Below are 25,402 nucleotides of genomic sequence, written 5' to 3'. Positions count from 1 at the left end.
GTGAGAAACAAAAGCATTATTGTCCCATTTGAAACTCAAAAATACTTTACTCAGGATAACCCAGAAAGTCAGCAAAAGAACTGGGAATTTAACTCTGATTCTTGCCATTCAATATTATCCCCTCATTCTCAAAGCCATCCTGTTTCTACTTAAATACTGTAGTACTGTAGTGAGGATGGAACATAGGTTTAATATATCTTTTAAAGGTACAATTGAACAGACAGAATTTCACTTGAAATGATAATACATTGTTCTAAGAAAAATTTACCAGTTGGTCGTCTTTTTTTCATAGTCTTTTACAGGTAATACAGCAATATACACCATCAGTGTTTTGACATTCTTTCTTTTATAAACATCTAAGCATGAAAAGAAAAATGAGTCCTATTCAGAGTCCTGGTGAACCAGAGGTTAATAATTTGCTCCTGAGCAGTTAAAACCCTTACAGCTCTTGCCAGCAATTTAATGGGGCTATATCGTTGCTAGTTTATCAAGACTAATTGGTAGCAGGCAGCTGATTATCCTGAAAATTTGGTGGAAATAGATACTGAGGGCAAGGAGTGAGTGGTGTTAAGAGCTTTAGAAGATGAGAAGGATGTAATTTCTAATGTGTTTGTAGATGCTGTCTGTATGAAGAATTGTAGTCAACTCTCCTGCTGCTGGTATCCTCAGGAGAAATTTGCAATTGTGCAGCTGATGTGTATGTTGAATCTAGATAGTACCAACTGGTGAAGGTGACAGTTATCCTTGAGGGGCTAGGAGAATAAAGGAAGTTGTGTATTAGAGCAGCTTCTAGCTATCTACTAATATATTGTGTAGCTGTACTCTAGAGGAAAAAAAACAAGTTTTGCAACAGGAAAAAAGCATGGGAAAAAAAAAAGAACAGGAAGTATTTAAGTCAGGAATTAAATTGCTGGTTTTTATGCCTATATCCAAAGACAGTGTAACAGAAGGCTTTAGGTATCAGCATTCAGTGTTGGAAACTGAATGACATATATGGCTAATTTAGGTGACTTCTCTACTAGCTTTCTGGTAGCACAGTCTTATCCCCAGTGTTTTCTTAGATCTTGACCTGTTCTGAGGCTTCATAGTAACTTCACGCTGGGGTGCAGAACAATTTTTCCTGAAGTCATGTGTCATAAGATCTTTCTTGAAAATGTTACAGGAAATGAATTGCCTCTTACTGATGAAAATGCTGAACAGTTTGTGTGCTCATCCATTGTGTGAGATAGTGGGCCACAGTGTCTTTTAAATATGGTTTCAAAATTATTTATCTGTCTCTGAAAATCACAACTACAATTCAAAGTGAGAATGTAGGTTTCTGTTTTTTTTTTCTTTCAAATTTTGCCAAATTATACAGTGTTTCTTTCATTTGTTGTATAAGACTGCTTTTGACAGAGATCGCAGAATACTATTTCTCATTTTTCTTGGTGCAAGCCCTCCACTCTGGTGTATATTTACCCCAAACAACATGTTGTTCTGAACTGTAAATGTTGCTGTGAAATGATGTTGGTTTTCCTAAACTTGTTCAGCAAAAGCTCAGCTACTCCACCTTAGTTGCCTTTATTCCCTCCACTTGATACTTTCTTTGACATCCCTAAACAGCTATTAGAGATACAGAGAACATGATCTTCAAATTTTTCTGGACAATTTACCTATTTTGAGCAGCATACAGCAAACAAGTAGGTTTTATGTTCCCTCATGAACACAGGGATTTAACATGGCCTTCCAGCTTGCTTTGTAAAGCCAGAAGAGGACAAAAATAAACAGATTAGATTCCAGTTCAATAGATATTCAATTGTTCCCATGCTATTGCATTTTCATTAGTCTATAATAAAAATTCACTGTAGATGACCTGCTGGCATCTTCATCATCATGCTGAGACATGCTTTTATTCCAGTGTGGCGTTTTCTCTTATTTTTATTTTTACAAGACTATACATCAAAGGAGATGCATTGCAAGGAAGACATTTTCAGAACAGTTTGCATGTTATTTTCATAACAGCAAAACATCCCAGCCCCTGTAAAGGTTTTATTACACCCCAGTCTTTCATAATCTCCAACTTTCTAAACTTAACTTATTCCGCTCCTTCTTTTCTCATTCTGTTAAAGACAATTAAATATATATACACTTTTCCCTATTTCTATGTTTGAAATAACATTCCTCTTACTACAGAATAAAATAGCTTTAGCAATTAATAGTGAGTAGACATATATCATTATCTAACTATATACTTATTATTTTATCACAAAATTACTGATTGTTGTGATTTCCCTCTGTTGTTGTGTCAATGTGTCATTGACCTTTCCCCTTTATTTTATATGTTTGGGAATTTTGTGTATCTACCAAGCCTGCTTAAGAACTTAATGCCGCAAAGTCTTTCAATACAGAATTTTCTTCTAGCAAAATAGGAAAATATTTCTTTTTCCTGAAAAGCTGTGATGAGAAGGAAAGTATGAAGGAATTAAAAGTGGAAGATATTAAATGGTTTTCAACCCTAAACATTTTTTACATGGCAGTAATTTTTATTCCAAGTATATAAATATGTTAAAACTGGTTTTCTCATTCTCAGACTGCAGTTCTGTACCTTGGTTCTGAAATATAAAAAGAATGTTAATTGTACTTTGATTAAAAGAAAGCAAAACAAAAAATAACCACAAACCCCCTAATCCAAACAAATCAGAGACAGAGCCATGTGAGCAAAACCAGGCTTTTCTTTTCCTTCTGGGGAAAGTAAAATTATCTTGAAATGTTTTTTTTTATGGATTCCAGCCTGCAAAGATGTTATTGGACCAGTTTTAAATGTTTTTCATAATCAATTTTATCAGTCTGCATTTAATTGAAAGTTATTTTATGCTGAAAAAATGCAGACAAAACTTGTAGACTCCAAGTAGAACAAAATGATATATACAGTAATACATAAAATCTCTAATCTTGATTAGCATCAAAGAAATTTTTCCCTGTAGAAACCTATTCAGTAGGGGTGTTTTCGTGAAAGGAGGAAAAAATAGAAAAAAGAAATCACAAGACTAGCCACAGTTCTTTTTCTCAGCTTTAAAAATTGTCAACTCTGCAGATCCTACCTTAATGTATTAGTCTCCAAATATATATTCCTATAAATTCAATCACTTCTAGAGCCAACTGACTTTTTTTTTTTTTTTTTTTAGGAATCTGACATGCAGAGATACTGTTTCTGTTGGTCATGAGCATGGGGCTCTACTTTTCATATCCTCTCTTTGGCACAGCAGTTGCTGTGGGGGGATCTGAGTTCACTCAGAAACATTCCGGACCTCCAGCTTTGGTGCTCTGGATTTAACTGAGTTTTGGAAGACCCCCCTCACTTTCCAGGTCAGGTATTTACTCCGTCTCAGGCACAGCAGGCTCCCAGCCAGGGAGGCATCTTCTCTCAGAGCCATAAACTCCTCAGTGCTCCATTGCTGGGGCACAAATGTTTTCCACAAAGGTAACATGGATAGTTTTGCTTAGTGTTTTCCCTGATTTAAGAGAATAGCTTAAACAGCTGCAAACCTCTGTGCTGCTACACTTCCCAGGATTCCTACTAGCTTTGTGGCTCAAAATTCTCTCTGTATCTTTTGAAAGGTAGCTGGCAAGTCTGGATTAAAACGTGTGACTCAAGTTGAAACCCGATCACTCTTCTTCAGTAGGCAAAAGAACTATAATTGAACAACCCTGTTCCCTAGTGGCATATAGTTTTGTTTCATCTGGATAATATGCAAAATAGTTTCTTCCCATTATAAAATGCTGTTTTTTCATGGGTATGCTATTATTGAATTGATCAGAGTAAGTAAAACAAGATGAGATTTTTAAAAGAACATTAATAACAGAAATGGATGCCACAAAAATGCAAAAAATACATATCTGGAAAGCAGTTTAACATCTGAGAATTGAACCAATCAATGATTTTCATCTTTTAACACAGGGTGCACTTTACACAAAGATATGCAAAATGCTTTGTAGTAAAGTGTAGCCTAGGGAGGCAGTGAAGCCTTTTAGAGAGATCCATTATAGCAACTCATATACAGAAAAGTGAACATTACCATATGGCAACATATAAGAAACTGAATTCAGAATGCATTACCAGTGCAAATAGACATATACTTTAGGGAACGAATGGAACTGCATAATTAATTTCTAAGACACATATAACAACCACATTGGCAACTTAATTTTTAGGTTGCATGTGTGGTATTCTGAACTTCTTTTCTCTAGTCCATTTCCAATTTTTTGTTTGGAAACTGTTTTCTGAACATGAATATTACCTCCAGAAAACCCACTTGTTTTATTTTTCCAGATTTGTTACTGTATAGCAAAAGGACTTCTAAATGATAAAAGACAATGTTCTAATTTCAGTATTCTGCCCAGAAATATAGTTACCATGTTAGCTAGCAATGTGAATTTTTCCAGATATTCTTCTGAGATAAGCTATAAAAAATATTTATTTATAACTTATTGTTATTTTAAACTTTAGAAAACCCTTGTAGCAAAGAATTTTATACGTAAGAATCTTAATAAGCACCTAGTGATATTTCAAACATCGTAAGGTACTCTGGTAGTCATTGGCTACCCTACAAGGGTGCACTTCACCCATACATCCTGTGTCCTCTCTGCTAGTCCCATGCTACCTCCAAGATACCATGTGGTATCTAAAATTGCACTAGTCAGCTTTGTTTATTCATCTGATTCCTGCCTAATATGTTTCTAGCGTGAGAAAAGGTTGTTGCTTAATGATAATGAGTTAAAAGTAAACTTTCCTAATGCATGCAGCACTCTAAGATAAGAGTGGGACTAATTGCTATTTAACTAATCATGTGGGAATTTGGGAAGGAAAAAAAATATCTTCAAGATCTTGTTATTAAACCAAATGGGTTCTAGCAACTTACTGCCCTGGTTGTTCTGCTCCCTAAAATTAGTCTACATAATCTACATTGGGATCATACAAGTGGTAGATGAATTACAGCCACTCAAGAACCTGTTGAATTCATCCCTGTTGAATTCAGTGACACCATGGCTCAGGGAGTCTTTGACTGGGGCAAATATCTAGAGTATAGAGAACTGTTTTGGGAAGTTATCACTATATTTTTAATAGTTCTGATGTCCTTTCTGAGGCGTTTGTACTGGTCACTCTTGGGCAGCAATAAGGACTTCTGTCCCATCCACTGGGTGAGCTGGACTTTTGGTCTGATCCTACATAAATGTTCTTCTGTGCTTAATAGATAAAAACAATCTGACACACATTATAAATTGCAGGACCTTAAATATTTGCGAGTATGTTTTTAACTACCCTATCTGAATACCCAAACCAGTTCTTTTTAGCCATTTACAGGTGAAAAAACACTTTCAAATCCAGTTTAGCATCTAGGCTGTCTAAGCAGACGGTTCCTACCTCTCTCCTTTCCCAGGCAGAGCTGTCATAGGTGTCTGCTTGATTACTCTTAAAAGGAGACATGAAAAATGATCTGGGCTCAGAATCTTTCCTTTTGGGAGCATTTTGGTAGTTATTGTTAGTGCAGATTAATATTCAGATCCGAACAAATAAATAGTTTGTGCTGTTGTGCTGAATAAGACAGAAGACTGAAGACAGAAAGATAAGGTGCTTTGCCAAAAACTTTATTTATAATTAACAAAATTTCTTGCAAGCTTTAAAGAAATTTCTGGGGTTTTGCGGTTTCTTGTTTTAATCTATGATTTTTAAACCGCATTGTTCTAAAAAAAAATAAAATAAAAATTTATCGCCAAGTAGAAAAAATGGGATCATTTTATATAACTATTTTATACAACTTTCTACCTCATACATAACCTAACTCACAGAAATTTAGCGATCTGTCTCTACCTCAAGGAAATAAAGTTTCTTTTTATTTTTAATATAGAATAATCTTATGCCAATAAAAAACTAGTTGGTAATACAGATGTGGGTAACAGTATCATGAAGGTGGTTTATTTCATACTGTGCTTTCCAAGTTAATTGTATTTACTGAAATGAAAATTACTTACAAAGTGACCTACTCATGTGTGGTTTTGTGTGTGAAAGGGAGTGCAAGAGAGAGAAAGAGAAAGACAGAGAGAGGATTTAATCTAAGCCAAAATATAAAATCAAGGAAGGATATCTTACAACAACAATTTCTTAAGCTTTGAAGTATACAATAAAAAAACCAAATAATTCTGACCTTCGAATATTTTCCAAAGGTTTCCAACAGCTTACTCATAAGACCACATATCAGATTCATGTTTCCCAGCCAGAATGCATTGACTTTAACATACAAAAAAACTCCACTGTTATGTGTACAGTGTTTTTCAGGTGTACCCTGGCTACCTAAATGAGGAATCTGTGTTCAGATTTTAAATTGTCAGATACCCATATGTAAACTGGAGTGAAGTTCCAGAACAGTTTAGTAATTACATTATCAGCCATGGATGACAATGCTGAAGTGTCTGCACTTGCTTATATTTTACAGATCATTATTTTTAATTTAGTGTACCAGGTTTCTCAACTCTTTTGCAAACTTGCAACTGATATCAGTAACGTCCATCAAAAATCATAAATATTTATCTTTTTTGTATAACAATAATTTTTAGTAAAAAGGACCAAAATGTAAGAAAACATACAGCTGTCAAATAATTGAATTTGTCTCTAAACGTAAAACTAACCCAGAAGAAATGAACAAGACTATCAGTCATAAAAATTGTTCTAGAAAGAAATAAAGCCAACAGCATATTAAGCCTGCAAGAAAGAGTTATTAGGCTTCTCAATATCTTCTGTGAAAATGCTCTGCAGTTTTAGCATGTTGAGAATGCCCACTGTTAAAGACTGCGAAGTCCTCTACAGGATATTCTTTTACTACCTCCACTGAAGAACACTTTTTTTTTTTTCCCAGACAGTACGAAATGTTCAGTCTTTTCCAATTATTAAAGATAAATATTAGTGATAAGTCTTGGACTGGCAAAAATAATTGCAATAAAAAAGGCACTCCAGAGGCATTTTCATCCTTTCAAAAGGATTCTGAAACTGATATTAGTCCTGTTGCATGTGCAAGTCTATTGTCATTACTTGTACTTTTATTATCTTTGCTTTCAATTTACATTTCTAGGAAGGTGATCTTTGCTTTCCCTGGGTTTGTAATTATCATTACACTTTTTTTCCTTCATCCCTACAGTGTCTTTACTACTCCCCTTGAAGTTTTTCCAATATGTAATTGTATTGTGGTACTGGCAGTCTTCTTAATTTTTCAGTTACTATATTCCATTGTAAAATAAATTTTATGCTAACATTTTAGCATTCATAATACCTCCTAGTCAGCAAAGCAAAAGAGTGAAGGCTTGTCCATACACCAAAAATAGCTATGGAGATTTTTCTAAAACTTTCATCCTATTCATGAGTACCACAATAACTGTGGATTAGATCCAATACGAATATTTAAAAATCAGGCACTGCAGCTATAATGCACATTTCCAGAGTGAAATTTGAGAGATGTTTTCTGTAAATAAGTGCAAAACATTAAACTGTTCATCTTCTGGAAACGGCAGTAGTGTTCTGCACAGTCTAGGTAATTTTTTTGTTTAGGATATTCAAATGCCACAAGCACATCCTACTTGCACAAGCTTGTCTGAGCCCTCACCTCCCAGGACTTTGCCTTCTGCACCCCGTGAGCTTTAGCCGTGGGAGTTAATTTCACTGTGCCTAAGCAGAAAAGCTGTTGAGTAGACTTTACCACACAGCTCTCAGAAAACTTCTGTATAGACTTAGACCCAGGAAATTCAGCTCCTTGTAGTTTACACAATTTTAAGAGAAGTCTGCAAAGAGAGACAGTAACAGCTCTGAGGAGCTCAGAGCTGCCTATCACTCAGCAGATATGCACAATACTCTGCACTGGCATGTCTAAGCGACTGGTGGCTTCAGGCCACATATGTTGTATTTCTGTAGCCCACAAAAAAGAGGGGACAAAATCAAGTATAATCAAGGACAAATCTTAGCTGTTAGGAAGAAATAGAGACCTCCAGTTGTCTGGAGATGATAACAAGTTATTTGAGGATGTTGGTATGTGAAAGCTTATGGCTATACCCAGAAAGGATCTTAGACCACTTTATTCATCAGTCCTCATCAAGAAACCACTTTTTGCAGGGAGGCAAGGATGGGACTCCTTGTCCCCTGAAAGACAAAGGGAAAAATCTTGAGCACAAGTCCAGGAAGTAGAGAAACCCACTCAAAATCTATTTTACTGCCCATGAAGATGAGGTATGTTTGAATTTGAGCCTTTTCACATCCGTGTGGCTGAGTTATCCTGTAAGATAGTAACTCCAAAGGAATTACCAGCTCCCTGTCCATTTCATTCACATCAAATATAGAAGACTTTCTCATGCATTTATCTCTAGAGCAGGGTTGAGAACTTGGAATACTCAGGAAAACATTTCAAGCTGGCAATTAGATACTCAGCTTCTCAAATGAAGGACTTTTAGGCCTGAACGTTCACCTTGTCTCTTCCAACTGACTAATTTAAGCAGCTTCCAGCTGAATTCTATTTCTACAGCCTAGTGTCCCAATGCAAAGTGTAAGGTATGTCACTGATTTCCAAAGCAGCAGGCATTGCAATGATGAGCGTGGTGTTGTCCAGAATATTTGTATGGATTAAGCCTTCCAAGCAGTGAAGTATCCCACAGTACTCCCAGCCTGGTCAGCTACAGTGGCCCATGGTGAATAGACGCCTTCTGCCTATGTACCCAGCATCCCTCCCAACTTCCCTGCGCTACATCCTTAGACTCTTTACACCCACTGTAAAATTAACAATGTGTTTCTCCCTTTGGGAGAAGAGACAGAGCAATGCTGAACCTTTTGTGATTCTTGCTGGTAGAGTACGGAGATGGAATGCTCTCCTACACTGTCTATAAGTTGTCTTCAGCCCTAACATGAAGCATCACCCATACAAAGATGAATGGCCCTGGTCCTCAAGCCCATCAATTCCTTTGATTCCCTATTGAGATTTACAAAATGTTTCATTAAATAGAAGCCTGGTCCAGTTCCAATTAACTTCAGAGAAAACTGGATTGTAATCTCAGCACCAGCTGGGGTGATAGATTCTTCAATACAGGCATTTACCTATTGAGAATTTGATGGATACCAAATTCAGGTCACATAGGGCCTGTTACACATCTTGCTATTATCAAGCTTTGCTCAATTTGGAGAAAGAAATATACCCTAGTTTTGAAAAGCTTTACATCCTATCACCAATATCTCAAACCTTTTAATACATTTTCATTTTAACTTTAGAGAAGTTGAGCTTAAGTTTTATGTTTCAGCATAACAATTTTAATGTCTAAAAAGATTTATATTGTAAATCCTACTTGCTCTACTTGTCTGCTTTAAAAATTCAATGATAACTAAGCAATTTTTTCAACAGATTAGGTAGATCTTATTTTAGGTTTCTGCGTTGGCACAAGGTAAAATGCTTTTACAACACCTTTATTTCTCACCAAATATCCTTTCTATATTATTATTTCTAAACATTATTTCAATCCAGACTTACACATAACTCATATTGGCATTAATAAGAATCTCACATGCAGGGCAAAGATATAGAAAATATTTCTGTAATTCTATCTTTTTCATGAACATTTTTCAGATTTTCTGGATAATAATGAAACAGTCAAGAATTTTCACAGAGCAGAAAAAAGTACAGCAAGTATTATTACTAGAGTTTCTTATTTAACGAGTTTTTAAAAACTTACAAGGTTAGTAGACTGACATGTAACTAATGACAGAATCTATACCACAAATATATTACTTAATTTTTATAATGGTTTCAAAATATTTGCCCTCTAGAGTAAAACAAGTGACCAACCTTTTGTCAGGGAAGGTTCCACTTCACCTAAGCAAAGAGAAAAGAACAAATGTCAGAGAAGAGATATCACCATCATTAAAAAAGAATCATATTTTTTTTCTCATATTGGCTCATTTTAGTAAAAAAAAACCAAAAATGAAGAACAGCAAACTATTCTTTATATGCTAAATGGCAAGCACTCTATTCTGAGATTTTAACTTTTTCATAATGTGTCTCACCATAGAGGTTTTTCTGGGTTTAGGGTAGATAAATTCAATGTGCAGTAGTAACCAAGTAAAAGTCAAAATCTGTGTTTGTGCTTCTGAATGTAAACTTGTGACTACAATTTACAATTTGCTTGATTTTATGCATGTTTCCCTGTTTTAAGGAAAGGTCCAGTCAGTGTTTCCGTTTTAGCTCCAAATGATAAAAAGTAGATGCAGGTTATAAAGGTTGTGTATGTAGCAACTCTTCTAGTGAAATCCAAGGCAAAAAATCAATTGCAGTGGAAATATGAGCACTTGATTGCTGCAGTGTGTTATTCCACCTCCATGTAGGACATGAAATTTAAAGGAGTTAGCCTGAATGACTGTGGCAAGTGTGCAGCCTCAGCTGCACTGACTGCAGTGAACAGCGGGCAGGGAGTTCACATGAACTTGCTTTTTATGATATAATGCAGTAAGTTGCCTGCTGTCTTCTCACACTCCTGGCAGATACTGATGAAATTCCACTTGGGCCAAAGGCTGGTAGGACTGAGATTTCCAAACAGTGAGCATTCATATCTTGAATTTTTGTATGTCAGGTATTTTATGACCTTTTCTACTTGCATTAACACTTATCCGCTGGAATATTTGAAAGTTCGCTGGTTCTTTGGGAGCTATGAAATGATAAAAATGAACACTGTCTAAATTTTAGCAAGCTCTCCATATTTCACCTTTTCTGTTTCTCAACTGTATGAGAAACTGTCTTTCTGCTAGCTGCAAATCATATCTCAGAATAGGATGCCCAGTTCATAGACTTACATGTAGCAGCCTATCTATTAGTATTCATATATGGTGCTAATATAAAAAGCTCATGCACACATTTAAAAGGTAGAAATTTGATAATTTCTCAAGTTTATGAACAAACTGGCGAAAGTCACATTCAATACACGTGCTTTTTAATTATCTTCTGGTATAGCCAAATAGAATGTAAAATAAACTACCACGAAATGAAGATGTGTCTCCTACACTTCTTGTTTGTCAAAGTGACCAATATGATGTGACTTGATCCACTACTGCACTGCTCACACCAGGGTACTACTTTTTTATAACAGAAGGCTACTTATTTCCAAACTTGAAAGGCTGGCAATTTACATTCATTTATCAGATGATGTCAGATGAAGAATGTTACTATAATGCAGAAACATAGCTTCTAGTAAACTGAATTATTTGCCATATGCCATTCAAAATCTGGCCACTTCAGCCAAAATGCTATTTTTTCTTTTTTATTCAATATATTCTTCTGTCATAAATATATCAAATGAAGAAGTTGTAAGTTTCTTGGTCTATCATCTTGTATGTTTACCGGGGTTCTTTAAATTCTTGCTGATTAAAAGAAAGTAGCTATTGCCATTCTCTGAAGCAATATCCTGATGCGTATTTTGGTTGAGGCTTTGAAGTATGTATAAATTAGTGCTCTTTACTTCAAGATGTACTAATGGTAAGTTTAATTCTGACAGCTTTCCTGTAATGGTACATTAAACATGAGATGAAAGCTAACAAAGAGACCATATTACTGATTGGAATAGCCAGGAGATGTTTTATTAGCAGCAATGTTCACTTTTTGTTTTGTTTGACCTTCTTGTCTGTGAGGTTAAAAGCTGAGTAAGCCAACATAATGCATGTAAAACAGCAGTTAGAGCAGTTACAGAAGTCTTTACATTACAAATACCTTCATCACTGTCATCATCATCACTCCATACGATGTCAGACAGTAAAGAAAAAAAGCCATAAAGCCAATCAGTGGATTCTTCCAATGTCTCATGAATGATTCTCAATGGTTCTGTGCTGAGCTTGTGAACAGATCTTCCTGAGTGCAGAGTTTAAAACAAAAGCCATTTGAAAAAAAACCTGAAAACTCCTTCAATGATTAAAGTTAATCTTCTTTTTATACAGGACTAATTATACTATCTCCTTTAACAGAAACAAATATTGTAAATGTTAATTTTTATTATTTGAGGACAGCTCTCCTTCCTGTTCAGGGCTGGTATAAACTGTATCCTACTATATTTGTTGTCTGCAGAGTGATTAGGGACCCAGCGGGTAATTTGAGCTGGCACTGCTCTCCAAGTTCTGGCTCTTCTACTGAGTCTTGGTTGGGCAAAGTATAAATATAGATTTGATTCTACCTCATATTCATCCGTTTAAATAATCTCTTCCTTTCAGCCCAGGTTTTCCTCTGGCTCAGACCCTCTGCCTCTTGAGGACTGTTTAGGTTTCACTGCAGTCTGTGTCTCACTCCTCATTTTGCACGTCCCCTTGAGCCTCCTCCTTTACACAAGTCCTGGCTGGTGAAATTACTAACCACAATGACCTGGCTAACCACACAGACAGGTCATATCATTGCCTGGAGTACTTTACATGGAGTATATGTAAAGAATAGGAAGAAGAAAGCTGTTTATACTCAGGCTAAAATAAACCTGAGTCCAGAATAGAGGGGAATACAAATCCAGTTATGACACAGAGACAGCTACTTCCACACACATACTCCTGCATATCTGGTTCTTCTCTTTCTTATAACTCTTCTAGAGTTTCTTTCATGTACAGTTGTGCACATCTGCATGTTTAACCAGGCCTGGTCCTACTGCTCCTGCAGGCAAGTAAGCTGGCAAACAAGGAAGTTGTGCGGTTTTAGGTGCTCCACCTTCCTGGGACCTCCAATGGAAGTAAGGCCCCTGCTCCCTACTGCATCCACAGCGAGGGAGAGCAACCATCAGTGGGTAACACCAGCGTTCCCTTAAAGGCTTTTCCAAATGTGATTTCACCAGATTTCTCCCTACTATGTTCCACAGGAACTTTCCAGCCTCCGACAGAGTATGTCTTCTGACCTTTCTGTCCAGCAAACTTTTATTTTCTTGAAATCTGTACCGAACACTGCTTAGGAAAAGGGACAACTCTCACTCAGTCTATGTTACCGTTCACTGTGCTTGAATAGGCAGACTGAATGATTGCCCTATCTGTGTGAAGGTTTCCCACAAATGTAGGCAATCACAAAAATCACAAATGTGATTTGAATCATTCACCTCATCTTGTTTCTAGGCATTTCAATAGAAATGCATGCTCACTAGCAAGACGGGAACTGTATCTCTGTTTACCACTATCTTTCTGTATGCAAATGTTTTAGTAGGAAGTTAAACACAAGTGTCTCCAGAACTACTTCTGGTTGCAGTGTTCTGACTTACAAGCCAAATCTTAGCAGTAACCAGAAGTATTCTTACATGGACTTGCAGGTTACAAAGACAGGCAAAGTGCAGTGCTTTGATGGCAGCAGTATGAACAGTTATTTTCTAAAAGTGCTATAATGAAATATACAAGTAACTTTATTTGAAATACAAAAGTATCAGTAAATAATTCTTTTTATTTCTAATTAGTTAATCTGAAACACAAAAGACTTTCTGACTTTCTATTATTTTACATCTGTTTGGTAATGATGTAGACCAAAGAAATATTTTGATTAACATTTTCTTGAAGATTGTATTATATAGATATATGCTACTAAACAATCAGGCACGTCAAATAAATTAATCATGTGCCATGGTGAAATGACATAATTGCAAAGAAATAAATGTGATCTATTAATTTAATCTACTATTGTTTGCGCTATTATATTCAGAATGATTGAGTAGTATAACAGGGCATGCGTACTTTGCTTCTCATAAGGCATTTTATTTTCATTGGCCTCATGCATTGAGATGTAGAAATTTTATTTTTTCAACTGATTTGCCACAAACACTATTCTCAATTGTTTACTGGGAGAATGAATACTTATATTTAGGCTATTAAAAGTAAATCTGAACCCCAACCCCTGATGTCATTTGCACTTTATTCTAATCTAAAGGTGCTAAGGAATCCAGGGGGACTAATAGGAGGGACATTGCCAGAGGGATCTTAGCATAACCAAGGGTTTGATTCACAAGCAGGGATGGTTAAACTTTGGACAGCTGCCTTGATTTCCACTCTGGCTATCCACCTACCCTTTACCCGCTGGCTGCTTAGGGATGGCTCAGTGGCTGCTTAGGGATGGCTCAGTTGCTTTTAGAGCTACAGGTTTTTACAGCTGCAGGGACTACAGCTGTAAACTAGACAAAAATTGGTGTCAATTTATTTTAATATATTGGTCTATCAACTACTAGTTCAAGAACTGCTTCACAGGTAGCAGAGCTGTCCCTCCTGGGCAGGCAAAGGAAATGCTCAGAGAAAAGCAAGATCAAGAGCAGAGGAAATTATTCCAACCACCCCAAGGCAAGCCATCTTTGCTGGTGAATCAGAGCCCTCAACATCATATCCTGGTCTTTAATTCATGACATCTTCATAGCAAACTATGAAAAGGGATTGGAAATTGTAAGTGTCCAGAGGCAAAATTCTCCAGCTACGCCTACATTAACAGGCCCAAGATTCAAATCCTGTTTAACATAGAAAGTTCAGGAAACTGGGGGCTGGGTAGAGGACACTTCAGTGGTATTTGCAAAATTAAATTTTGCATAAAAACAGGTACTGTAAGATCCACTTGCAATTTAATACACAGGCCTGGAAAGTTGTCTCCTTGTGCATAGATCTTCTGTTTAACTTCTGTTGTATTTCCTAAATTTTTAAAAAATAGTGGCAACAGTAACAATATGTCCTAAAATGCTAAAGAACATCACACCAGGTAATGCTGAAGTGAAAATTATTACTGGTCAAATTCATGCTCTTAGCTCTCCCCACAACTTTGACAATAGCAGGTTCTCTTCCTAGTAGAACAAACCACACAAGAAACAATGGAAATAAAGCAATTCAGGGAGTAACAAGTAGAGGGAAAGATGTCACTTCATGCACATGCAAAGAAAGATAAGGATTTTCACAGGATTTGCATACCCTTGCTTCAAGAGTGAACAAAGTTTGAGCTTGGTATTTGGATGTAATTTAGATTTTTTAAATTTACAAATCTCCAGCAAGGATACAGTATGGTAAATTTCTTTAGAATATCCTTGGAGTCAACATATTCAGACTGGATTAAGTGCCTTCTTTCTGACTTTTTGTTTCTTGGCAAACCTCAGAACACGATTTATTGTAAATCTAAGTTAACAATATACTTCTCTTGTGAGAATATGTTACATAGTATGTAATATATAATTTGTGCCTAACATATAATTGCAAACTCTGATTAATATTTTATATATGGTATATGATGTACAATATATATCGTATATTGTATGTTTTATCTCATATACCATCTATTGTGCTGGGAGTAGAAGGGGCAGGATCTTGAATTTAAACTGTAAAGAGCATTTATGAATGCAGAGTATTTCTCAGATAGATACAGGCTGTGAAGTTCTACCTTTTGCTGAACTTGTAAATAAGAACTGATCCAGTTCCCCTTAGACAATGTAGCAGAAAAATACTGAAAGTCTGTTGAAGGAGGAAGGAGGGGAAGGAAGTAGATGATTACTCAGCAGGTTAAACTCAGAGATGAAACATGCAATTAATATTGAAGAATTTTTTTGTTAGCATGTAATTTCATTTAATTGCACCTTAAATTCAAATTATCCTATCTGCCAAAGGTACCTTAACGCCAGGTGTTTCCCTAGTGATTTCTAGACTCCCTTATAAACCAGTGCAGAAAGACATACTGTGACCTTCAGAAGGCCAGTCTCTTGCTTTCCTCTGGCATATTTTTTTAGGGTTATATGAATTAATTTTCAAAGATGCCTTTTCCTTTCCATTGACTAGGAAGGAAAGGAAACCTGAAAAATTATCACAGATATGACAGTTTATTTTCCTGCGGTTGAAGTATGTGACATAGATCCTATTAGTGGTGCTGTTTCATATTTAAAGCCTTTTTTTCATTGCACACTTTGGTTAAGCATTTAGACTGGTATCTTTACATTCATAATTGATATGACTATTCACCTCAATAAATCATTTTCATTCCAAACCAACACTGGTACCACCAACAATGATTTACTATAACATTTTGTTTTGTTATGGTCTTTTATTACTTGGTACAACATAAGAGACGTTTTTCAGTAAAAAGTTCAGTAAAAGTTCAGCACTACTTTGCTGGCACTTTCAGTGCTATGAGAATAAGTAAGTTTTGCCCTTTTTTTCCCCCAATTTTTTTTTCCCAAAGACTTTTTGGCAAATGCTGACATTTGGAAGAATTAAAGCTACAGAGAAAGTATCCCCACCAAATTGAGTGACTTTGTATGCTACCTTTCAAAAAACTTTGTTGTAGGAAAACTCAATTGAATTTTGTTGGGAATGTTTATTACCTGTTGTAGATATCTGTACGAAAATTTTGAAGCTTGTTTGAATTGTCTTTACTAAACATATGCAAATTTGGTTAAAACTTCTTTAAGAAATGCTTTCAGATGTTTTGTAGGTACTAAATACTTCTGAAAACTCTCCATGTATTTTGAAACTGGCTTTCATGATCATTACATCAAAATTAAACTACTACAATTCTTTGTAGCTCTCCAGCATTATTGGTTCAGAAACAGTATTTTTTATTCAAAATGTGAGAACAAGAATTCTAACCAACTAATTTCTTCAGTTCTGAACTCTCCTTGGATAGCAATTTTAATTCCAACTGATTTGAAAATAGAATTCACCCCTTTTATGGTAATTAACAAATCACACTTGACACAGCTCTATGAAACCAACCAATGGCAGACTTCAAAAGTCCTTCAATCAGCATTAGGTACATTCTTGAGACAAAAGACAATTTTCTTAAATTGACAAAGTCACTTCAACTTCACTAAAATTGTGGTATTTTGTGAACAGAAGCAGCCTTTTTTCCATTAGGACTAATAATGGGTCCTTTATCAGTGGCTTTTGGAAATAGGAATTGATTAATTACATGGTAGTGCCTCGAGCAAATTTGGTTGTGTTTCATGGTTTGTGTCATTTATTCCTGTGAAGTGCACAACAAAAAGTGACTAATTGATTTACCTGGGAAAATTACTTTAGTCATTATTCCTGTCTTAATAACTCTGCAGGAATGTAGTCTCCTATCAATCTATTTTGCTTGTCAAATTGTTAAATACATACTCAGAGTTCAACCTATTTTAAAAGTTGGGGGGGGGTTATAATGAATTACAGTGAATTACTTAATAATTGTTGGATTTTCATCAATTACATATTTTGACTCGAGTGAATTGAATGAAATTAAATTACAAATTATGATAATTATCTGGTGTAAAGACTGATCTATGAGATATAATCTAATTCATTGATATTTACAAGGTACAGCTGATGAAGACACAGAATTTCTGTCATGCTTGATAAAATACAAAAGCCTAACACCAGTTTGCGATAATAAAACATATCTAATTTTTGTAAAATATTCTGTTATAGAGAGACCTGTATTTTAATTTGAAAGTTTATACATTTTTAATATTTGTTATTAGTAGTAGCAGCTTGTTTCTACTCTGTGGTCTTCTGAAGAGTAATATCTAACATACATATAAAACTTGATACGTAAAGTCTTCCATCATTAGTATTCCAGTTTATCAACATAGTTGTCCTTATCTACCTATTTAATATACTAACATCTGTCATGCTTACAACACTAACCTGCAGGACAAACTCTAGTGGATATCATTGAATTGTAAGTATAAAAATATCAAATTAATCATATTGAATTGTGAGTACAAAAACTATACCAAACCCCCCTCAGATTCAATATTACCCAGTAATTTCCATTATATAGGTACTTAAATTGTAAATATGAAGTCTGCAGTTTGTAGTGTAAATCTTCTCTATCTCTTTCTAATATCAGCCAAATGAGAACAAAATAGTTATAATTAGAACCTAGCTGCCAAACTTTGGAAAGAAATTCACAAAGTGTCACAAAGTATCAATTAATACCAGGTACTTTTGATATAGCCATACATTGGTGTACAAGCAGACATTTTATCTAAAGTAATTTGAAGATTTATTTTTCATCATTGTAAGTGTTCAATTCTCTGACTAAGAACACAGATCTTAACTTTAGATTAAAAAAGCAGTGCTGTTAAAAAATTGTACAATGGCATTTTTAAAGGGCAGTTAGGAGGGTAAACTGAGTATCTCTCAGCTTGTCACCGTTTCCTGGGAGCCTCCTGACTTAGGGTGTCTCCTAGCTGACATATCCATTTCAAGCCTGGTATGAAAATGAGGAGGAGGCTATTGCAAAGAACTTTGCAGCCTCAGCGAGCCATCATTGGGGTTAGCGGAGAAGCAGTGAGGCCACATCCTGGCACTCTGCTTGTGCCCATGCTTTGTTATTGCTGTCTAGCAGACCTCACACACACACGCATATTGAGAGCACTGCAGGCAGAAAGTCTTTACCAGGTGGTAAACAGGGATCATCACAATGTTGTGAATAGGTGGCTATAGCAGATGGCAACAGGATGAAACCCAGAAAGGCCAATGAAAAAAAGGAAGAAACACCATTAGTGATAATGAACACCCTCAGCTGTCACTTGACTAAAGGAAGCAGTTAAGGAGTGAAGTGAGGAGTTATTTAATTTCTGTGGGTCTGCTGTTATGAAGCAGAAATTGGAGTTTATTACAAGGAAAACAATACTCTGTAGATGTGAAATAATACAGTAAGAGAGCAATGTAAAAACATGGATAAATAAGGCACAGGTATTTTCACAAACTACAAACATATTCTATTGCTGAAAAGGAATATATTACATACAGTGGATTTTAGTTGAACTACTTAGATTTCTTCAACAACAAGTAACCAAAGAATTATACTACTATAATTGTTACTGAAATGAATTACTGGTTTTGTTTGTTTAAAGTAGAAATTTCAAGATACCTTTATGGATCATAAATTTGCGTTGTGTTTTGTAACCTATGATGTGCATTTAATCATACAAGACCTTTCTCTTCTCAGATCCTTCCCTACTTATTAAGACAGTTTCTGGAATATCATATTTTCATCTTCATAACCACACGAAGTTTGATCTATCACAGTTTATCATCTTATATATGCTTGACCATTTGGGATGTACACAGTATTCAAAGCACTGCAGTACTTCATAGACATAGTATAATTTAGTTTTCTAGGGGTTTATAACTCAGCTATGAGATTTACTGCAGAGTGAAACGTAGGAAATAAGATGTTGTCTGGGCAGCCCTTCTTTAAACTAGAATAGGGTTTAAATTCCTTTAATTGGTTTCATCGTTATGTTTTATCACTATGGAAGACAGTGAAAAAAAATTGTTTTGTAGGTTTGAGTACATTAGTTGAAGTACCATATAATTCAATTAAAAATTTCATTAAGAACTTTGCAATGGATAAACTGTTTATTCATGCTATGGATTGACACCTGTAAATACATTAAAAATTGTATTTCAAAAGGTTATAGCACTGTTTTGACAAATTCCTAGCTAAGCACTGTAAGGGTCAACACCTTTTTTACCAATTATTTCAATCTGGTGAGACTTTGAAACACCTCTTGCACCAAGACACAAAATGATTTGTTCCATTAAGTTCGCTGGTGCTTTAAATTAAGCCAGAAGTTTATTCTTTCTCCTGTATAAGTGCAAAGGTAGTATCAGTTTTTGGACATACCATTATAAATACAAGAGTAAATATAAGTACCATCTTATTTTTGCAGTTCTTAAAAGTTTCCAGTGACTATGAGTCCAACAGAAAGACCACAGAGTCATGACACTCTAGGAGAAAAATGGATTCCTAATAATTATTATCTCACAAAAAAAAAAAAAAAACCCCAAAAAACCAGTAGAATAGCTATATTTTGTTGACTTCCACTTCTCTTAACGATGAAACAAACACCCAACACCTAACAGGTTTTGCACCTTACAGTTTTCTCATGCAGGAGACTGGCAAAAATATGTCCTCGTGTCAATCATACAGTAGACGTTTTTTGGAGTCTCGATCTTTACCTTTGTGTTTCTTTCTTCTCCAAAATGAATATAAGGTTCTTAATTGTTTATTTGTTTGGTTTTCTCTGCTGGAGAATATTAATAGATTTATCATCCTGACTACTCAGGGCTAGCCAAAATCTTTCTGTGGCAACAAGACAGTAGTAGAAGTGACCAGAAGCTAAGGCAGGGAAATGGTGACTTCAGACTGTGTTAGTCAGAAGCTGATGAGGGACACTCCACAAGTTGGTGAGATGTTTTGTCATTAACTTATAAGGGGAAAAACAAAACAAAACAAAACAAAATTAAAGAAAATATCTGACTGGAATCCCTGCTGCTCCTTGTGGAGCTTGGAGTTCTGTGCCTCCATGCCCTGTTAGCTCTGCATTGCTGTCATTGACAGGCATTGTCTCCATAGAGATCTGCCTTTGCTGCAGGTCTCTAAAAAACTTCTTTATGACTAAGCAAAAGGAATTATCCACCACAAAGAATCTGCTCCTTTTTCTTTTATGAAAGCAGTCACTATAAAATGGCAATTTCATCATGCTGCGTGGGTCCACTAATTTCACTTAGATTATTTCGTGGATAGGTTTGGGTTTTATAAATTTAGTGAGTTTTATTAGGTTTGATTTAGTCTGGCCTTCAGGTGGCTGGCTAAATCACTATCAATTTACTTTGAATATTGAACACTCTGGATCTGAAATTAGGGTGGTGTTAATTAGCTGTAATTGGTCGCAGAGATGGCAGAGAATTCTGAACACTTTATTAGCCCATTAGCAAACGTGGATTCCTGGGCAACCAATCTTTAGGATTGAAATAAATTATTTAGTTACATTTACCAATTAAAACATATAATCTAGTTATGTGTACAAGAAATGCATGAAATGCATTCATGAATTATGAAACCAATTAAGAAGGTATATTTTCTAAACAGAAAGGATGGTAGTAATAGCAAACTGTTGTAAAGCACACATCAAACCAAAATGAATCATTTTCTGCATTTCTGAAAATACTGAGAATGTATAAGAGATCTTCCAATGTGGCTTCCAATGCTACTTATTCATACACACTACATACTTCATGAGATTCCTAGTTTCTTACCTCAGACTTCTGTAATGCATGTCATCTTCATACTACATTAGAAACATTTCAGTCATGTTTATAGTTGTAAAACACAACATGGTAGGAAAGCAAGCTTTCATTCTTTCCTCAAAGGAATGAACATAATAAAGTGAAACACCGCAAAATTTAATTTCCTTCTGGGTAGATAGAACAAAGGCGAATCTTTCAGCACTGATCTAATTCTTGTCTCATGATTTCCACAAAATCCACTGCCAAAGCTGTCTTGCACATCCCATCTCTGTTCTAACCTTTGAACAAACTGACACATAATCACCAAGGAGGCGCCGCTTTACACATGCAACGCATAACACAGAGTCCTCCTGCAATATTTTACATCATAACCAGCACCTCCTGAATACTACAGAGTACTACAGAATTTACAGTCAGTATATTCTGGATGTGTAAAATTACACAACATAAATCTTTCTATGACCGGAGCTCGAATTCATGTAATCTAACTACAGCTACCTAATACCTCAGCTTACCTCAGTTCTAACGGCTCTTTTTCAAATCCTGAACAGAGAGGGTCCCCCCCAAGTAATTTACCACATCTATTTTACCATGAAAACAAATACTTCATTTTCATATGGTTACATCTGGTACAAATTTCATCTTATATAAACTGTCAAAATTCCCAAACTTTATAGTTTGCTTCTAAAAGAACATAAAACCATAGTAATCAGGAAGTAAAACCTATGGTTTGGCACTCTAATCATAGAGGCAACTTGAAGTTTATACCGATAAATCAAAAGAATATGTAAGACCTAAAATACATATACTTTATGTCTATTTTGCATTAATGCCTTTTAAGGTAATGAGAGTAAAATTGTTGATTGTTGAAATAAGAAAACAAACTACTTCCTACTCTGCTGACGTGTTTCTACTGAGCTGCATGAATTTCTGCTAACTCATAATTTAGGGCATTCGCTTCCTTTATTGACCAGAGGTTAACAGCTATGTAGTGTAATTAGGAGGAACAAAACTGTGTATATTCCTCAGACACATGGTTCCTAGTCTGCTTTGCTATGTCAAGCCCCTCCTGTTGTCTGCTGAAGTCAGTCCTGTGTAGTACAGTCACTACTAGCAGCTCTGCTATGGAGACAGCCTTTTCTTGCACAGAAATATAGTGAAAGTCTCCGGTGGGAGCCTGTAGGTTGAAGTTCTCTGTCATCTTTGTAACTGCTCTTTAAAAAGTTTCAGGCTGCTCCTATGTCACCCCTCAGTTTTTCCTTCTCTAAACTGAGCAAGTTTATCTCTCTCAGCTTGCTTCATTCATATGCTATGCACACTTTCTAAACTTGAACTTCATGGAACTTCAGATAAAGAAATGGGAAAGAAATTGAATGCACTGACTTATGAAAGTGTTATTTAAGGAAAAATGCACTAAATATTCTGTGTTTTATAGATTAAAAAATGTACAGTTGAATATAATTTCTTTGGTATCTTTCATTTACATTTGAAAACTAGGAAATTAATTTTAATCATGCTTGCAAAACTAAACTTACAGCCCTGAAAATAATTATTCACTTTTTCAATGCAGGTCTGGTTGTTCAAAGAACAGTATCAAACCCAAGAGAAAATATCACTGAGTTTTAGAATTAATGAGTCCCTTAAAAATCTACTCCAGATTTTACTTTCTATATGAAAAGAGGGCATTACCTTCACCTAGATACAAAAGGCCAAACTCTCAGAGAGTGAAAATCATTTTGGAGTCAATAACACCATGCAGGTTCTGCTATGCGAAATCTTCAACTATTTCCATGGACTTTTATAAATCAGTGATTTTGAACTGAAAAAATCAGACTGAGTAGGAACTCAGAAGTAGAAAAGCAAGGGTCATGATAAGAACTGGGTAGCCATTGTCATATGTATGTAAATACAAATAACAGTCTAATAAATCCTGGTCTAAAGGAGCACAGCAGTTTCTTCTCTAAACATTTCACTGTTAAGACCCAATTTAAAAGGTAGCTTAATTTATCACTTAGGAACAGAAATATCTTTGGGGAGGAAAAGGAACAAACTCATGAAATCAAAATACTGAAGTATCATCTCGCAGAAATTTCCACAAAATACAAACTCACCCTGCAGATTAAATTTTACGTTATTTTATTTCTACAGCCTGGTCTGAAAATACCAGTTTCCATCAACACCTATCGGATTTAAGCTCATTTAACCAATACAGCATGAACACCAGCTTTCCATCTGCTTAGAAAATTTCCCCAGTCTCCCATCCAAATTCAGATTCTCGTTGCTTAGCATTACCCTGACTATTATATTGAACATGTATGACCTGACAGCTAGATCAGGAATTTCTTAGTCTAAGAGTTTGTGCCCTGGTTCTTGACTGCTTATTGAAAAAATGTTAAGAACTTGATTGATTGATTGATTGATTGATTGGCTGATAGTTAATACGGAAAATTAAAAGCAGAATATGGTGGTGTCTCACTCTTGTTTTTTATCTGTGTTGTAGCATTAATCGCGTGGTGCCATAATTAAAATCTGATGTCTGTTTTGGGAGGATTGTTTAAAAGTAACTTTATATTTTGCTGGGGCTCAAGTGACTTCATTCTGAAAAAAAATTTGAGAGCTTCGTGATATGTTTTCTCCATATTTCAAGCTTCTGTGTCACCCATTGATCCAGGATTGGTCGGTTTCTTTCAAGATCTATGTCTCAAAACCTTTTTAAGTAAATCTTGAGGTCAATATTAATATATAGCAGGACAAAATTCTATGGATTTATCAGTAAACTAATAAAGTCCAGGAAATTAACTTTGAAACATCAACTCAATTTGTTTTGAGTCAAAAGGCTGAAGTTTGAATTTCAATTCCTAGTTAATTATTGTGATAGATGTCATAACTTTAGAGCTGGAGTTCTTATTTAAGAAAGAAAAAAACCCATAATCATTTGTTTTCTATTTTACATACATGTTTCACAGTCATTAAAGGCTGTTTACCTCACACAAGTTTGGCTTGCTGAAGACTATGCACCCTTTATAAACATAGATAGTCGATTTATTTTAGTTTTCACTATATATCATTGCCAGATACAAGGCATAAAAATCAAGTATCAGTGAGCTAATTTCTATTCCCCACTCGTTTCCTCTCTTTTCGCAACTATGATCATATTCCTTCAACCACCCACTTCATTTTCATCTTAGCCTTCAGTAACCAACATGTACCCCAAAACTTGATCTTTAGTCAATTTGTCAAGTCTTAAACGAGGGTAGAATTATGGCCTTATTGAAGACAAGGGTGTGACTTAGCTAATATTAAGAATCTGGTCCTCTGTGCTTATGTTTTTTTAAGATGAATTTAGGGTTACCATGTTTAGAAATGATCTTTTGCACTTTTCTTGCCACTGAGCTATGTAAGCATGTCAGAATACTCAAGGCAGCTATGAAGTTTTTAAAATATATTTCAGAAAATGTGAATTATTTTATTCTTCTTGAAATGTTTTTATATAGAAATTGAAAAACAGAGATCTGACCATACATGCTCATATACATATTATATTACTCTCAACATACATATTTTCCAGGATGACAATGGGCTGCAAATGAAGATATTTAAATCATAAAAATGTATGAACTGTAAACTAGTATGTTCTGACATTTCTCACAATATCTCTTCTCTTGGTAAACTCAGCAGAGACACTGTGCTGTCTCCAAGAAGGTAAAGGATGTGCATATTTACATAATACACACTCCTTAATATTTTTTTTTTTAATTTTAACACACAAGATGTCAAACAGAATATGCTGAATTTTACCTGCAAAGGCTTTGTAATCCACCAAGTCAAACATTACAATAGCTACTGCTGACCAGGTAACAATCAGAGCAACAACAAGAAGCCATGCTGCTGGTGAGCTGAATGTTGTCATGAGGTCCTCAGTAACAGACTTCTTGCCCACTTTCATGGATGATGAAGGAACAGATTCGTTCTTACCATCTATTATTGTCGTGGTTGTAGACATATGTCCTAGGTAAAAAGTTAAAGCAGAGGAAAACAGAATGTAACACTTGGAGCCTAAAAATTGAGAATATGAATGTTGTTCTGAAATCAATCTGTAATCAGAATATTTAGCATAGATGTTAATATTGCATTATTAAAGGCCAGCAATTGTGCTTTCTGGAAGGAGTTTTTCCTGAACTGGGGCCACTTTTAGTAAAGTTAATTTGGGAAATAGTAAAATTATAGTGAAATAGCCACGACCAGCTTTTTTTATTATAATATGATATTTTTTAGTCTGACACAAATAGCTACAGACCCGGGAGAGTGATTGATGAACGCATAAAATATTATTACTCTCCAAAGGGCTGTCTTGTTATGGGC

The 25,402-nt window shown here is 35.3% G+C and overlaps 1 protein-coding gene across 1 annotated transcript in view; it reads right to left on the bottom strand.

Annotated features, from left to right (window-relative positions):
• TRDN (triadin) overlaps positions 1 to 25,043 on the bottom strand; it is a 44,948-nt gene extending 19,905 nt beyond the window's left edge. Inside the window, exons 1-2 of the mRNA XM_030490295.1 lie at positions 24,839 to 25,043; positions 11,760 to 11,897 (exon numbers count right to left, since the gene is read on the bottom strand). Of these exons, the coding sequence (XP_030346155.1) occupies positions 11,760 to 11,897; positions 24,839 to 25,043 (343 nt within the window). The remainder of the gene's footprint in view (positions 1 to 11,759; positions 11,898 to 24,838) is intronic.
• Between the last annotated feature and the right edge of the window lie 359 nt (positions 25,044 to 25,402).

This window comes from Strigops habroptila, chromosome 6 (assembly GCF_004027225.2).
Source record: "Strigops habroptila isolate Jane chromosome 6, bStrHab1.2.pri, whole genome shotgun sequence".
NCBI lineage: Eukaryota > Metazoa > Chordata > Aves > Psittaciformes > Psittacidae > Strigops > Strigops habroptila.
The sequence above is the reverse complement of the archived record's forward strand: the minus strand, read 5'-3'. Positions and strand labels throughout refer to the sequence as shown.